A 16,059-nucleotide genomic window follows, 5' to 3' on the forward strand; every position below is an offset into this window, starting at 1 on the left:
CATATAGACCACAACAAGTATATTAACTAATGATAGTGACCTAGTCAGTTTGTATATAGTTAGAGCATGCATGAATTCACTTACATAATTACAAATACACATTTATAGATATGGCCATTTTAATTAATGAATCTTCAATAAGATTCCACAATAGTTCTTAGAGAACGGTCATTTATAGTAAATATGTCAAGTTCAGGATTACTTTCAGCATAGGAGTTAAAAATATAACACATTCTCCTAATAGGTGACATGTATAGCGTATTTGTTCTAGCTGTAGGTAAATGAAAAGTAACATTTCTATGGCGCGTGCGTTTAGCTGGAACATGTAATTCTAACTGGGATAGTAAATACTCAATGTAATTATTGCAAAATAATATAGATTAAGAAAATCAAAAGTTGGGTGGTACGTCTATCTTCGAGAGAGATCATGCTTACGAAGGAGGTCGGTATATTTTTCGAATTTTGGATATAGTCCGGTTTCCTTATAAGTTAAGTACCTCACAAAACGAGATTGAATCGCTTCAAGACGTGCTTTGTTTTTCTGACTATTGGGATGCCATATGATTGAAGAGTACTCAAGTTTGGATCTAACTTAACTATTGAACAGGGTTTTAAGAACATTAGTATTTGAAAAGTCAAAGCCAAGTCTGATTACGAAGCCGAGGTGTATATATTAGTGTGTTTTCAGCGCACAAAATTCTATAAAGAACAACTACTTTTGTTTTTACACTTTATGCTTTTGTTGTAGAACTGTCAAGCACTCAATTTCTAGAAGATTTAAGTTTTAGATATGTAGGAATTACAATAATTGAATGTGACAAAAGGTACGAGAGACTTAGTTGGCAGAAAAATTATTAGTCAACGAAGCAGAGGAAAGTTATCTGCTATATAATACTGATAACTTTTCATCAAATCTATTCACTTCTGTCATTATCTGAAGCTTAGAGTGGTCTTCCGTCTCTGGTAGGATGAAGTTTTAGAGATAAAGATACCTGAATAAGAAAAATGCCAAAGTAACTAATATATCATTGATATTTCAGTTTAAGCCTGTACATTGCAATAAACTATCTTTCCAAACATATAAACCATACATGGTTTAACATTAGTCAGTTAATTCGTACATTCTGTTTCTTGTTACTATAAATATGAACAGAATATAAAACTATTCAAAATATCTCTTAATTACTACTTTGCTTGCGGAATATGCTTTCGCATGATTAGATTGTATATCATGAAAAGTGCAATTAAATTTAACAATTTTACACACAAAAGGAAAGAAAGTTCCTTGGTCGAAGTTATAACACTAATAAATATTACAACAGTAATTACAAATAATTTACTAATTTAAAATTTAGTAAGTATTGCTTGAATACTAAACACGTTGTTTCAAATTATAATTTACACCCGTAATTCTGCATTTTAATGGTGTATTAAAATTAAGGAAATTATGTATTTTTACCATTTTTGACTGAAGTAAATCGAGACCGAAAACCATCAGTGCTTGTTCTTTTCACAGATCTTTTGATTTCTATTCCAGAAACTGATGGTTTGTCACGATTTACATCTTTATTTTTATTGGGAACTGTTTGTGCAGTCGACTTAGGTTGTGATAGACGCGACCCTGGGGGTAAACTCCTTCGAAACTTAGTGTTTGTAAAGCGCCTTGCTTCAGGGTTCTCAGTGGACTGACCAATAACTGGATGTTTGTTCTCTTTCCCTGTCCTAATATCAGGAACACTGCCACCAGTTTTGACTAATCTCGAGGCAACTGGAGACGTGTATCCCTTTGCAATTGGGTATTTCTTTAGCCGGGTTTGTGGACTTCTGATCAGTTCAGGAATTCTTTTTGGCACAGTAGCCTTTGTTTCGCTTTTATCATTTGCAGCTATACCTCTTGGTTCTGAACGTGAATTTCCCACAGCCACAGGTTTATGAATTCCTCCAGAGTGTTGAACACCTTGTTTCATGTGCTTCTCTTCAATTATTGTCTTTGTTAACGTTTTCTCGGGAAAGGTATAGCGGCGTTGTTGGTTATAAAGATATGGTTCAGGGGTTTTGAAAACAAAAGTGTGCTCCGTTTGAAGTATAGTGGTTTCTGTCTTCGGACTTGATGACACGATGTCGCATATGTCGAAACTGCACTCCGATGTCGAGATTTCCTGGTCGCTTTGTGCTGGTTTTACCGGAAGATCTATCTGACGTTGACAGACATCTACTTCTTGCATGCTTCCTAGCTTTATGTTTGAGGTAAGTGGAGATTCTATTCTCGAGTTACTATCTAAAATTCCAGATATTTTCCCGCTTCCAGTTGTAAGAGCATCTAATGACCGATAACGTGTAGGTGTCAATGTTCTTAATTTTCTGCTCGATACATACAAGTGTTCCAAGCGTTCAGCTGAATTTGATAAACTTTTACTAGTTTTATCTTCGTCTTTGATAAAATCAACAAGAAGTGACAGAATTTCTTGAACAAGTGTGGCTGTACTTTGCTTCATATCTGGAAGCTCACTGCTTCCTGCGTCCAGCGACTGAAGTGAAGGTCTCTTAGCCTGCAAAGAAAAAGTAATCTCTCATATCTGCCTCAATACTTACTTTTACAAAATACTATTAAAAACTGTTCCAACATAAAACTTATAGGTGACAGCATTTGATATAGTAATTATGTTTTAGAAGAACAAAAATCTGTAATGGAATCTGCAATTACTATAATTATACTGTGCTTAATTTGAATCCTTTTTAAGTGCACAAGCAATTTTCCTATTGTACATTTTTGTCCCAAAACAAGTGGAAAGCAAACTTTTCTTCAAACTAATAGAATTCCAACAACAAAGTACAAGCTAATTCAATTACTTTTACTAATTCTCCGTGACCAAAAACATTTTGCAAGGTGACCGTAATTACTTAGTTTTCATTATGTGTAGCATTCGTATAAAACCCAAAACTGTCACATATGATTGTACCTAGGTAGATATACGTTGAGACATATCCATGGGCATCAGGACGATTTCTCGCAGAAGGGAGGAGTGTAGTATTTAATTCTTATTGGTCTTTTAGCAGGAGGCACCTCGGGATAGAGGAAAAGACATGGAAAGAAGTTATCCAGGGGCTGATTCCGGTATTCATGGGCTCAATTTCAGCAAAAGAACAAACTTTTGCTCATTACTTAGTACCAGAAAACAGGTACCTTCTTTATTTAGTTTTTAACTTTTCTTTTAAAGAGACAACTGAACAATTAAATTTAGAAAATTTTGCGCTCGTGCACGGAAACTTTATTCAAATTAATGACTTACTTGATTTCCAGAGGAGTCATGGCCTCACTTTGCGAACGTCTATTGACATATCAAGCAATAATACATCAAGTTATAGCTCAGCTCAAAAGAAAAATTTCTTCCTGATTTTTTTTCCGCGAGGGAGCAAAAAATAAATACAAGGGGTTTACTGGGACACTATTTTCTAAAGGACGCACCCTGTGAAGAGTAGTATGTATCCTATTTGCAATTTATTTCAGCTCCGGGAGAGTGCAGTTGAACTCCAGGGGACTAGGGGAGACAACTTCCCCAGAAGTATGCCTGAACGAAACACTGCAGAGCAAACGGAAGTTGTACGAGTAATTTCAATCCATTCTTCAGTCAAGAATGGAATGGACAATGAATAACGCAACAACAAATGATTAGCCAATTGCAGTTTTCTAAATAGTTCCAAGATACCATCCACATGTGATACATTACTCAACTTCCCTTTGGTCTACTTCGGATTCACCTTTATGTCCGAGCACGTCTGAATCCCCTATGTCCACTGGGGACCTTAGACTACAGACGGCTAGCTCCAAGGTTACTATGCTAGAATACATTTTCGCTTGCATTTTGACAGCCCTAGCACAAACTATGCGCTTTTTCCCCACAGATCCGTATTAACTTTTTTGTTTCGAGTGACGAAAGAAGAATGCATGAGTATCATGAAAGATCTAATTCAATATTTTAACAGATTTGTGACCGTAGATACCGAAAGTGGTTTTTCGACGTCTTTCCACGTTCTACCTAATCACTACTAAAGGTAGTTTATTGATGGGTGAAAAATTCCAATTCTCCAAAACAGCTCTAATGATTGTTTATATTTTATAACTCAATTTTGCAATAACCCCATACTGTGGTATAAGTAATTTCTCCAGGAAAATTCGAAAATGGGTAATTTGCTCTGGGGGACGTTCTTTGGAGACTTTTCTCCAAAAGAACTGAGGTAGTTTTGTCCATATTTAATACATATTTCATTTATAAATAAAATAGCATAACTCATTTGTCCTGAGAAAATCAAAGAATAGTTTATTCTTGGGGGGCGAGTTTTTTTCGGACAATTTTCTTGAAAAGGACTCTCGCGAATTTGTTATTTTATAAACAAATATTTCATTAATAATCCTAACATAATTATGATGTAAGTAATTTCTTATGTAAAAATTTACAAGTAGTAGTTTAATTTTAGCGATGAGTTTTCTTTGGGTGATGTTATTCGGAGATTCGTTATAATTTTGTAGGTGTTTCAGAAGAAGGTAATTTATTAGTAACTGCAGCACAAAAATTTAGTCTAAGGAATTTAAGTGAGAAAAAATTGTGTGATGCCCCGTACTTTGTCTTTTTTTGGTGTGAAGATTCACCTATTACAGTATGTTGGTAGAGTTCAATATCACCCTGTAGATATACTGTAATTATAAATACTATAGCATTATAGTTAATACAGTTATGTAATGCAAGTTTTTTTTTTTTTTTTGTCTTCTACTAATAGTTTATTTTCTATTCTTTCCTAAGGACCAGCAACCAATATCTATGAGCTAAAATAAACTTATTGGCTTCAGTTAACTGAATTGTTTCTCTTTCCATCTTACTCCTTTTTCTTACACCAAGAAAAATAGAAGAAAAGCTTACGCAATAGTACAGAAAAAGAAACAGAACTTTGTAAATAATATATTGCAACTACAGTGTCCCAATAAAATGTATAGACTGTTTGAATGACTAACACTAGTAATTATTATGATACGAAAAAGTTAAAATTTGAATAATGTGAACAAACATAGAAACTAGCCATTTATCGAAAGTGTTCAAATTGTTTGTCATTGTGGTCCAGACAACTGAACTTTGACGGGTGGAATCCAGAACGTTCTTAATCGTTGCAATTGGTATATGGGCACATCAGTTTTAAATGGTTGCTTTCAACTAATTGATTGTAGATGGTTTTGTGCTATAAACATTGTAACTGACATCCTCCCACAGAAAAAAATAGATGTCAAATCTGGTGAGCGTGGAGGGTATTTAATAGTGCCTCTTCGTCCAATCCCTCTGTTCTGTAGGTGTTCGTCACTGTTGGTGATGGCAGTGGGAAGGTGCTGGAAACACCATTTCTAACAGTTACGAGCTGTTAAAAAGTAACATTTAAATGTAAAATATGTTAAACAGTGTATGCACTTTATTGGGACACCCTATATTATACATACTATATATACACATCCTTTCTTGACCCAGAAAGGATGCATGAACTTCTAGTGTACGAGCCTAGGGAATTCTTAATAGGTCCAAAGATCATATTTAAAATCAAATACTCAACAATTCCTCTTAAACTATTCCAAATTAAACTTTGCTAATGAAGTCAACTCTTACTTCGCATATCAAGAAGAGACTTTCAATGAAATCTAGATATTTTCAAGCGCATGAAATAAGCTCCTAAACATTTTCTGTAAATTCAAAGCTAACACACATCAAAGCACTAAGATCTACCAGGCACTCTTACGAGAGTAGTTCTAAAGGTGTCTCCTCTTGTAAGACATCTGGCCTACTCCTACTACTACTCATGTGAAGCCCAATCACGGAAGAAACACGCACAACACATTTTATAGATATTCAATTTACAGTATATACGATGGGATGAAACTATGGTTAGAAAGGATTTAAAAATAGAGACTAGTGATCTTCACTAAAGACCAGATTTGAAAGAAAGAAAGGTCCAGTCCTATTCTTGAGAGTGGCACCTATTTAGATCAACTATCCGCCAGACCTTATATAATCTGATAAAGGGACGAGCTCAGAATCCTTAAATCAACATTCAAAGAAACTATTCAGTGACCTTGAACAAAACAAATATCCAATAAAATTTACAGAACATTTAGATTGGGAATTAAGAGCAACATTCTCTAAAGGCATGTTAATTGTTTTCACTGGATGTTAAAAGCTTACGCCTATCCTGAAAAACTTTCCTATAATACTTTATTAAACAAGAAAAACATTTCTAGAAGAGAAGTGCTCAAACATCTAATTCCATGGACTCACTCGTCGATTCTGTTCAATCCTGTATCTTACAGTTTCTATTCCAAATAGCAACCGTTCCTCTGACATACGGTATTTAAAACAGGAACCTCCCATCTCTTAGCGAAATTAAGTCGAAACTTGTCTGAATCAAGGAATTTTACACTATAGTTCCTAAAGCGGAAACTAACTTGTTTCTGGGTTACTGATACGCAAATCTAGCAGCATCCGGTTCTGGGCACAGACCTCTATTCATCAGGTTCCGCACGCATTAAATTATACTGAAACATAACAGGGTCACGATATGTTAGTTCCTGGCTCCTAACACTCGCAAGACCTTATCTACTAGGGTTCTGGAAGATGAACAAATTGGGAATAATAGCGTTAGTAGGTTTGGAATGGTGTAAATGGCTGAGAAAACTACCCCACGTATAGATTCTAACACTTGGAAACACCGATGCTTAGCTGAATACCGAACAACTAAAGGAGAGAAAACCAGATGCCCTACTGCTGGTAATTCAAGTTGGTCGGAATTAGGCACCTACAGGATAGGAATTATTTTACCAAAAAGAACGGGTTACAGCCAGTGCTGATAGTGGTGAGGTATTTCATTATGAGTGGTTAGGATTGGTTCCTCGATGAAAATTGCTCGTGCCTTTTATATGAAAATCTAGAGCGATAGCAATCCATCGTCTTGACAATATTTATTTATTTATTTCTATTTATTTCATAAAGACAACACAACAGGCTTAATGCCCAGTGATAGTGTCGTATACAGAATTATTTAGCATACACTATTATACATACACAAATATACGTTATCTAGTTATACATAAGTTATTGCATGAATTCTTTTGAACTTGTTCTCTGACATACTAAACACATCTATTACATGAAGTCTAATCATTTCATTATATGAAGCACACATTCTCCACAGAGGAGACTTATGTAATATTTTTGTTCTTGCTTTTCTACAATAGAATGTCCCAGCGTTTGCTGTTCTAGTCTTACCTGTTTGGACACGTAATAATACTTCTGAAACTAATTCTAGACAATCAATTTTACAATTTAATAATTTATGTAAGAAAACAACAAATCAAAAACACGTCTCTTTTTTTTTTCTAATGTTTGAAAATTAAAACTCCTTACAAAGTCTTCATAGGGGACATACTTTGGGTAGAAACCGGCTTTCTTGTATGCAAGCATTTTTAAGAACTTAAATTGTATGTTTTCTATTGCATCAGTGTATTTAGTGACGTTTGGTGTCCAAACAGGACAACAGTATTCTAATTTTGACCTCACATATGAAAAATATAACCTTATAAATGTTGATTGTTTGCAGAAATCCTGTCCTATTCTATAAATTAAACCTAGGTTTCTATATGCACTACTCGTTATTGCGTCAATGTGTTGAGTAAAGGTTAATTTGCTATCAAATATAACTCCTAGATCTTTGATAGTATTTGGGGTAGACAAGGAAGTGCCACTTATTGTATACGTAAAGTTAATTTGATTTTCTTTCCTCGTGAAAGATACAGATTTACATTTGGAAATATTCAGGACTAATTTATTCTTATCACACCACATTTGAATACTCTCTAGATCTTGAAGTTTCACGCAGTCATCAATTGAAATTACTGAAAAAGACAGAAAATGGCTATTTCAAACTCCAAGTGTAAACCTGTGCTTGAAGCAATTCTATTAGTTATATCAACACATTTTCCTGAGTTGCCTCTGTGGTAAAGCGTGTTTAATAATGCTGTTGAAGTTCTAGAAACGGAGGGCGAATGTTCAAGCCTGAGTACAGCAAATGTCTTTTTCCAATATAAGGATGGCTTTTTTAAAATATAAAGTTCTATTTTGAAGTTCTTGGAAAAAAATAGATGAACTGTCAAGTTTCAAAGGCTCAGTCGTATTTATTCGCCATGTCCATCAAATTATACGAAGACTAAAATAAGGAACGTTAACATTCTTACAATGAGAACAGATTTCAATTTCCGGGGGAGTTAGCGTACACGCCTTTGGCGTGGGAGACCCGGGTTCGATTCCCGGTGGGAGCTCCTGTGGTTTAGATTCCATGTTAATCAGTAGAACCACGTCTCATATAGCCTCACTGCAGACCGGGACGTTACTCTCAGAATCATCATCACAACCACCCGGCCGGAGTTCACTTTTTTTTTTTTTTTTACGTTAATCAATACGTCCATGTCTCATTCTTGCCATTGAAAGGCACGTTAAACTCCAAATTATCTCAACTCATTAAGAAAAGAGTTCTACGTCCAAAATGAAAACTATTCATGCTCCTGATAACTACTACTATATTGCATATATATACAAGAGTGGTTCAATAATTATTGTCCCTGACCTATAAGCAGTATTATTTTTCCAAAAAGTCTCCTTTCATAGTAATGTACTTTTACACTGCTCCACAAAACTTAAGCAACCCGAGATAACGTGGTATAAGTGACGTGTGGGGCTCATTCAACACTGGTTAGTGGCATGCACATACACAAACACACAGGCAAGGCGAGCCCCCACTCTACCGCATAAGCAGCACCGTTACAAGTGCGGTGAACAACTTATGCCATGACATCCCAGTAGTGTCCGAGGCTCCAAGCATTGAGTTATTGGTTCTTGTGTGGGGTTCACACCTTGCAACAGCTGGTAGACGACATTTGAGTGACTGACCGCGGGCGAATAATTGGGCCGATCGCAAGTAAAAGTGGCGCAGAATTAAACTTGAACAAAAGTGTTGTGTCGAGAGTATGCAGTCTCTTCAAAATGGAGGTGAAGACTGACGTCATGGAGGCCGTCCGAAGAAGACGTCGGCCGTCGAGGACAGATTTCTCACAATTTCTGCCAAACGTAACCGTCAAGCTTCATACTCTCAACTGGCCAGAGTTGTTTCAGGCTACAGGACAACGCGTGAGTCATGAAACTGTTCGTCGTCAGCTCAATAGAGCAGGACTGTATGCAAGAAGGCCTGTGCCGTGTGTGCCATTGAAACTGGAGCACGAATGTGCGCGTTACACATGGTGTCAGGAACATGTTGCATGGGGGGAACACCAGTGGGCGCGTGTCATGTTCTCCGATGAGTCGAGATTCAGCCTGTCGTCAGATTCTGGTCCGATTTTAGTGTGCAGAGAGCCAGGAACACGCTATCATACAAACTTCATTGCTGAACGGCCGTCCTATGGCGGTGGTTCCATTATGGTGTGGATAGAATTATGCTGGATAGGAAAACGGACCTCCATATTGTGCAACATGGCACAATGACAGCACAACTGTACCGGGATAAAATTCTCTATACACATGTGCGCAATTTCCGCGGAGCATTTGGCCCAGATTTCCTGTTCATGGATGACAATGCCCGCCCACACCGTGGACATCTTGTGTCCGAGTATCTGGGGAGTGAAGACATTACGCGTATTGCATGGCCTGCATATTCGCCGGACTTAAATCCCATCTAGCATGTGTGGGATGCTCTTGGGCGGCGAATAGTGCAGCGTAATCCACCAGCACGCACTCTCCCTGACCTGCAAACAGCTCTCCTCGAGTAGTGCCCCCATCTGACGCAAGACTTGATCAACACTGATTTGCAGCATGGAGGCTAGATGTCGTGCCTGTATAGCTGTTCGTGGTGGTCACACGCGATATTGACTGCCTATGCCCTCGCACAATCCAGCTTCACTGTTGAGGTATCGTTGTGCTGAACTTTTTGGTCACTGTACATGCTAACTGTATTGTTCGTCTTCACTTGTGTTGCATTGTGCATCTGGACCGTCTGTTTGTTCATTATACTTGGCGCAGTGATCGTGTCGTTCTATTTTCTGCCACTTTCTTCGAGTTGCTTAAGTTTTGTGGAGCAGTGTACATATGCTGTAAAGCCACAATGCCAGCTTCATAGAAAGTCTCTGGCTGAGCCGTGAGCCATTCCTCAACTTCAATAGCAGCTGCATTTGAGTGAAACTTCTTCCGCTTGAAATGCTCCTTCAACTCTGGGAACAAACGAAAGTCACTAGGGGCGAGGTCGGGTGAGTATGGAGGATGTCTCAGCACATCAAAACCAGCAGCATGGATTGCAGCACCAGTAAGATGGCTTTTGTGGGCCGGAGCATGATATTGGTGGAACAGCACTGTTCGCTGCAACATCCCGCGCCATGTTTCCTTGATTGCTTAGCCTAACTTAGAGATTAGGGCTGCATAATAGGCCCCAGTGTCGAACCTCCAGGTAGTCAATAAGGATCACACCCTTCGCATCCCAAAAAATTGTGGACATAAATTTGCGTGCTGATGCATGCACCTTGAACTTGCGTGGGGGAGGCGAACTGCTGTGCTGCCACTCCATGCTCTGTCGTTTGGACTCGGGATCATAGTGGTGAAGCCACGTCTCATCCACTGCCACAAATTTATCATAGAACTGTTTCAGGTCTGCCCCATAACCACCAAACCAGCCCTTGAACATAGAACTGTCTTTCTGATTTAAACGAGATAACAGTTTGGGTATCCATCGCGCTGACACCTTCCTGAATCCCAAGTGTTCATGCACAATGGTTTCCCCTGAGCCTACAGAGATATGCATGTCTGCTAACTGTTGCAGCGATTCTCCTGTCTGCTATAATTGTATCATGTATTATCTGTCAGGAAAGTAAATGTACACCTGTTTTTCGAGTCTGGCATTCCTGCTCTCCATCCGTGGAGAGTATGAGAATTAAATCAATCAAATGTTTACTGAGGGGCAAAAAGAAAAGTTTAATCTGAATAAGACATTGCAGAGGGACACAAGCTGTGAATACGAATAGTGCATAGTGTAAATAAAGGACGACACCGAAAGAGAAAACCAGACACAGCTGTTGAACTTAGAAAAAAGAGTAAAAATTGTCGAAGTGGGAACATAAAACACAAATACAACAAATACGCCGAAAACTAAACATTCACCATGCCATGATCTTGGTGTAGTGGTTAAGATGCTGGCTTACAAATGCAAAGGTCGCCAGTTCGAATCTTCGGTGAGGACATTTTTAAAAATTTTTGTTTATAATATACTATGCAGCTCATGAGAGGTGGTAAAAGAGATCGTATTTAGTCTTTCGTAGCAATTATTATTGGTAAGGTTTAGTACTGATAATACTTTTTGTTTTGTTTTTGTCTTTTTGTCTTGATAAAAGTAAAAAGAAAAACATGGAAGTAGATCATACTCATGGTTATTAAAAATACAATTTCTAAATGCCTTACGCCTCCCGACCACGTTTCTACGTTAGCAAGTAAGAGGTTTGTGTTTAGGTTAGGCTGGTCATTACGTTTTGCAAAGGGGCCCGATTTAGCTCTGACGCACCACAGGTGCGAGAAGGGAGAAAAACACTTTTTCTCTCTCCCTCTGTGTGTCTGTTTATCTATCTATCTGTATATATATATAACGCTATTTGTGAATGCCATAACCACCCTAATTTTCAGCGGATTGAGATGAAACTTGGCACAAACATTAATTGTTGAAATATATTCAGTTCGTTAACCAGAATAATCAGACGAAAATGTTCAAAATGGCGGCCCTTTAAACTCGTAAAAACTTCCAAGGGAACCAAATTTCGCCCATAAATGGGTATTCAGAATGTTTGAATAACTTTTCCTCTTTTACTGAAATATTTGTGTGCAGAGACTTATTGAAATATTGGACCCGATTAATCGCATAAAGAATGTTCACGCCCTTTTCGCTACGGTCAGGGTTTTTTTTTTTTTTTTTTTTTTTTTTTTTTGCAAGAGGGGGTTATTTTCGTAGTGATGATAAGATGATTGCTAGTGATGATATGAAATTACACATTGAAAGTGAAGTAACTTTTGAAACGTGTTATTTGAAAGTATCATATAATGAATGTGCTTTCCTCTAACACAGAGAGAGCGTGAATGGCGAGGAGTGTTATTTGATTTGCTTTTTAGTAACACATTGCATTGCAAATAAAGGTAGGCAACATTAGTGGTAAGTAAAACAACAACAACAATAATAATAATAATAATAATAATAATAATAATAATAATAATAATAATAATAATAATAATAATAATAATAATAATAGGTGTTGTTTGTGGCAAGGCAATATCTTCCTCAATTCTTCTTCAAACGTAATGATTGTAACGCCATATCTCCCTTACAAACAAAATATTAGCAATTTATATCGAAAGAACGGGAAACTGTTGAGTGATGGGAGCAACGTTGGACAGTATGCACTCATAGTACTCAGAAAAATAAGCGATTTCAATGAAAAATGAACGAAGACTCATTGCCGTGGGTAGTCATGGAGCCAAGCAGAGCCCTCTTTAGGCAAAATGTCGATAACTTATATCGAGAGAACAGGAGGTGATAGTGAGATGGGACCAACGTTGGAAACCGTGGACCCATAAGGCGCATCGAAAAAATTAGGGGGACGGGCGCCAGCCAGATTTACTTATTTCCACATAATAATATAAAATTATATTGTCGAAATACACACACGAGTTAGCTAGTAATATTTCATATTATTATTATTATTATTATTATTATTATTATTATTATTATTATTATTATTATTATTATCATCGACAGCGTCTTTTCATTACGTGTGCATGTTTGACGTGAAGCCAAAGAGAAGATCCATCATTCATAGAAAGAATAAGAATAGCCAGTTACTTTAATTGCGAACGACGGCGAAAGATACGAAAAGAGACAACCTTAGCGAAAAGAAACAATACTTTCTCTCAAATGGATAAAAAAAAATAAAGCCGAGATAGATTCGAACTCGCATGGATGGCGCGAACAGTCAGTTCAGTGTCCACTTTTTTTTTTTTTTTTTTTTTTTTAACTGACTCACCAAATGTGTTTTAGTAACTTACTTATTGCTAATTTTATTTGCTTCTCTCGTTTAACTTGCCTTTTCTAATAACTTATAACGACAGGGACACGAACACAGAAACATCGAGGACAGTTAAAAATCATAGATGCTCTCCCACCGGGAATCGAACCCGGGACACAATGCACCAAAGGCGCATGTGCTAGCCACTAGACCAGCCGGCGGGGCACTGCTCACTCTCTGTGTCGTTAGGGATTACGACCACTGTATTGCCAGCTATCACTTCTGAGGGTTGTATACTATGATCACATGTTTCTTCTTTCCTGGAAGAGTTAAACCTACATTCTATGTAATACATGAAATATTTAGACCTACATGCTCTTCATATAATGTAATAAAAGGTCATGCTGGGAATAAGAAAAAGAACATTCCTTGGACAAAACGGAAACTATTGGCATCAGAAATAATTATCTACGAGGCATGCGCAGTAGTGGGTATAAAAAAGCAAATATGTCGAGTCAACGAGATCGACCAGAGTTGACAGAGGCGGAGTAGTAATACAACAACTTGGTTAAATTGATAATTGGTTCTTTATTCTGTAGTAGATCGTATCACTCTTTACGGGAGAGTAGAGAAAGACTTAAACGATGTTATATAGTAAGCATTAGTAACACGATCATACAGACACAAATGGATGTAACTGTGAGTACTACAACTTGGATTTAACGAAAGCCGTTTAGATATTCAGTGGTTTGCAGGGTTGTATAAGACACAAAAAGTTAAGACACAATACAATTCTTCATACCTCAGCTTCCAGTAACTAGATACATGCAATTTCAGGATAGATACTGAAACTGCTGTCGGATTTTAATACATGACGTATTGGATACAAAATGCTTTGCATTACTTGTTTGTTTGTAGACAGCTACTAGCTTAGTGTTCTGAAAGGTTGTGTATAAACTAGAGATAGCCAATTCCGGAATTATTACTTTCCGGACTCCCGAAAGTAAAACCGGACAAATTCCGGAAATCGGAAAATTCCGATTTTGGAATAATTCCGGAATTCGGAAAATTCCGATCTTGGAGTAATTTCGGAATTCGGAAAAATCCGGAATTTAGAAATTTCTGATTTCGTTTACATTCCGGAATTCGGAACAATCCGGATTTTTTTCGAAATCCGGAATTTTTCTCAATTCCGGATTTATCTAAATTCCGGATTCTTCCCGAGTTCCGGAATTCTTCTGAATTATGGAGTTTAACTGAATTCCATACTTTTCCGAAATCCGGAAAGTGAAAGTTCCGCTTCCAAAAAATGAATTTATTTTGGTTAATATGAATCATGGTGGAAATAAGTCTTTGACTAGGTAATGGCGACTGCTTTGAAAGAAATAGAGAGTATGAGAATTCAATCTGTCATATTTGTAGTTTCGTGTGGAGAAAATACAAACTTGTGAACCAACGGTTCAAGGAAAACACAAGTTATTAATGTAAACTTTTCGGACATCATAAAAGAAATACGAAAGACATTTTGAATCGAAGAAATATAACATACAAGTTTGCAAGCTGAGACAAAGAAACCTAACGTAACCAGACTAAAGACGAATCGTTTACCGCGTAGCGATCAAGGTCGAGCTGTTTTCCAGAGCGAGTTTCGAGTTCAGTCGAGTTTGATAATGGCTAGCTCGCTCGTTCAGCTCGTTTTAACTCTTTTTTAAATAATGGCCTGATTAGACTGGAAAGCGAAACCATGAGAAATGTAAGCACCAATATGGAATACTTTTTAGTGCTGCTCACGACAGGGGTGCGTCTCTTCTCGTAATTTTAGTGCATCTCGTGGGGCAATTTTTATGTATCTCGTCTCGTCTAGATAACGAGAAGACAAGGTTTTTTTTTTTATTATTACGAGACAGCCTCAAATGTCGTAATCACCAATATAAGTATATACTGTTGTTCTTAAAATCAAGGCTGAGACCTGAACTGTCGAATTTTTGAGCCCAAGCAGAAGACCAACTCGGGTAGCGATATCAACCGGCTCTGCTCGTATCAACTGAGCGAACACCTCGAGTCGGCTCGGTTGGGATGAGCCGATGACCCGAGCCGGCTCAGTTGGAACGAGCCATCGACTCAGCTCAATTGAGCCGATGCCTCGAGCTTTCTCGGTTGGGATGGGTCCCCTACTCGGCTCATGTGAACCGGTTCAAGCCAGCTAAGTTGAAATTAGTCCATCGGCACGTTTCGATTCAGCTCAACTAAGCCGATGGCTCAAATCGGCTCGGTTGAGTGAGCTGTTGGCTCGGCTCACTTCTTGGTTCGGTTCGATAGTGAATGAGCTGTAAGCCGAGTCGCTCGAGCCGTTGAGAGCCCTAAACCCGGTCCCAGCTGTTTTGAACATGTTTGGCTGAAGCCTATAACTCTTAACAATTTTTGGCTCGAGCCCGAAAACTTGCCCTTTCGGAACTCAAACCCAGAACGTGACTGATGTCCTTCCCTCCTGAAGACTTCTCGACGACCGAGATCGACAGTCAATTAGCTTTTACTATTCAGATACAAACCGTATATCTTTCAAAGATTATACACGGTGTTGATATACTAATACTAATACTAATACTAATAATAATAATAATAATAATAATAATAATAATAATAATAATAATAATAATAATAATAATAATAATAATAATAAAAGTTTTAAACTTGCCGTTGAAATTTGGCAAAACTTACTTAAAAGTAGAGATTTCGGGGAAAGGGTTCCGTACCTTCAAGACAGTGGCGTAGGGAAGGGGGCCCGGAGGGGCCGGCCCCCCAAAGAGGTCCGAAATTGTACTTTGGTACTTTGATGTTTGTAATTTTTATATATTTTTATGTTTATATATTTTTTGTTTGTAATTTTTCTATATGGGCCTATAACAGCACTTGTCCCCCCCCCAAAAAAAACACATCCTGGCTACGCT

At 37.6% G+C, this 16,059-nt stretch overlaps 1 protein-coding gene across 1 annotated transcript in view; it reads right to left on the reverse strand.

Moving 5' to 3' along the window:
• Window positions 1–1,014: 1,014 nt before the first annotated feature.
• The window catches only part of LOC145688053 (uncharacterized), a 46,878-nt gene continuing 31,833 nt past the window's right edge, over window positions 1,015–16,059 (reverse strand). The window contains exon 3 of the mRNA XM_081761758.1: window positions 1,015–2,549. Coding sequence (XP_081617884.1) covers window positions 1,446–2,549 — 1,104 coding nt within the window. The 3' untranslated portion in view covers window positions 1,015–1,445. The remainder of the gene's footprint in view (window positions 2,550–16,059) is intronic.

Source organism: Thermobia domestica, chromosome 6 (genome assembly GCF_964235325.1).
Source record: "Thermobia domestica chromosome 6, izTheDome1.hap1.1, whole genome shotgun sequence".
Classification (NCBI taxonomy): Eukaryota; Metazoa; Arthropoda; class Insecta; order Zygentoma; family Lepismatidae; genus Thermobia; species Thermobia domestica.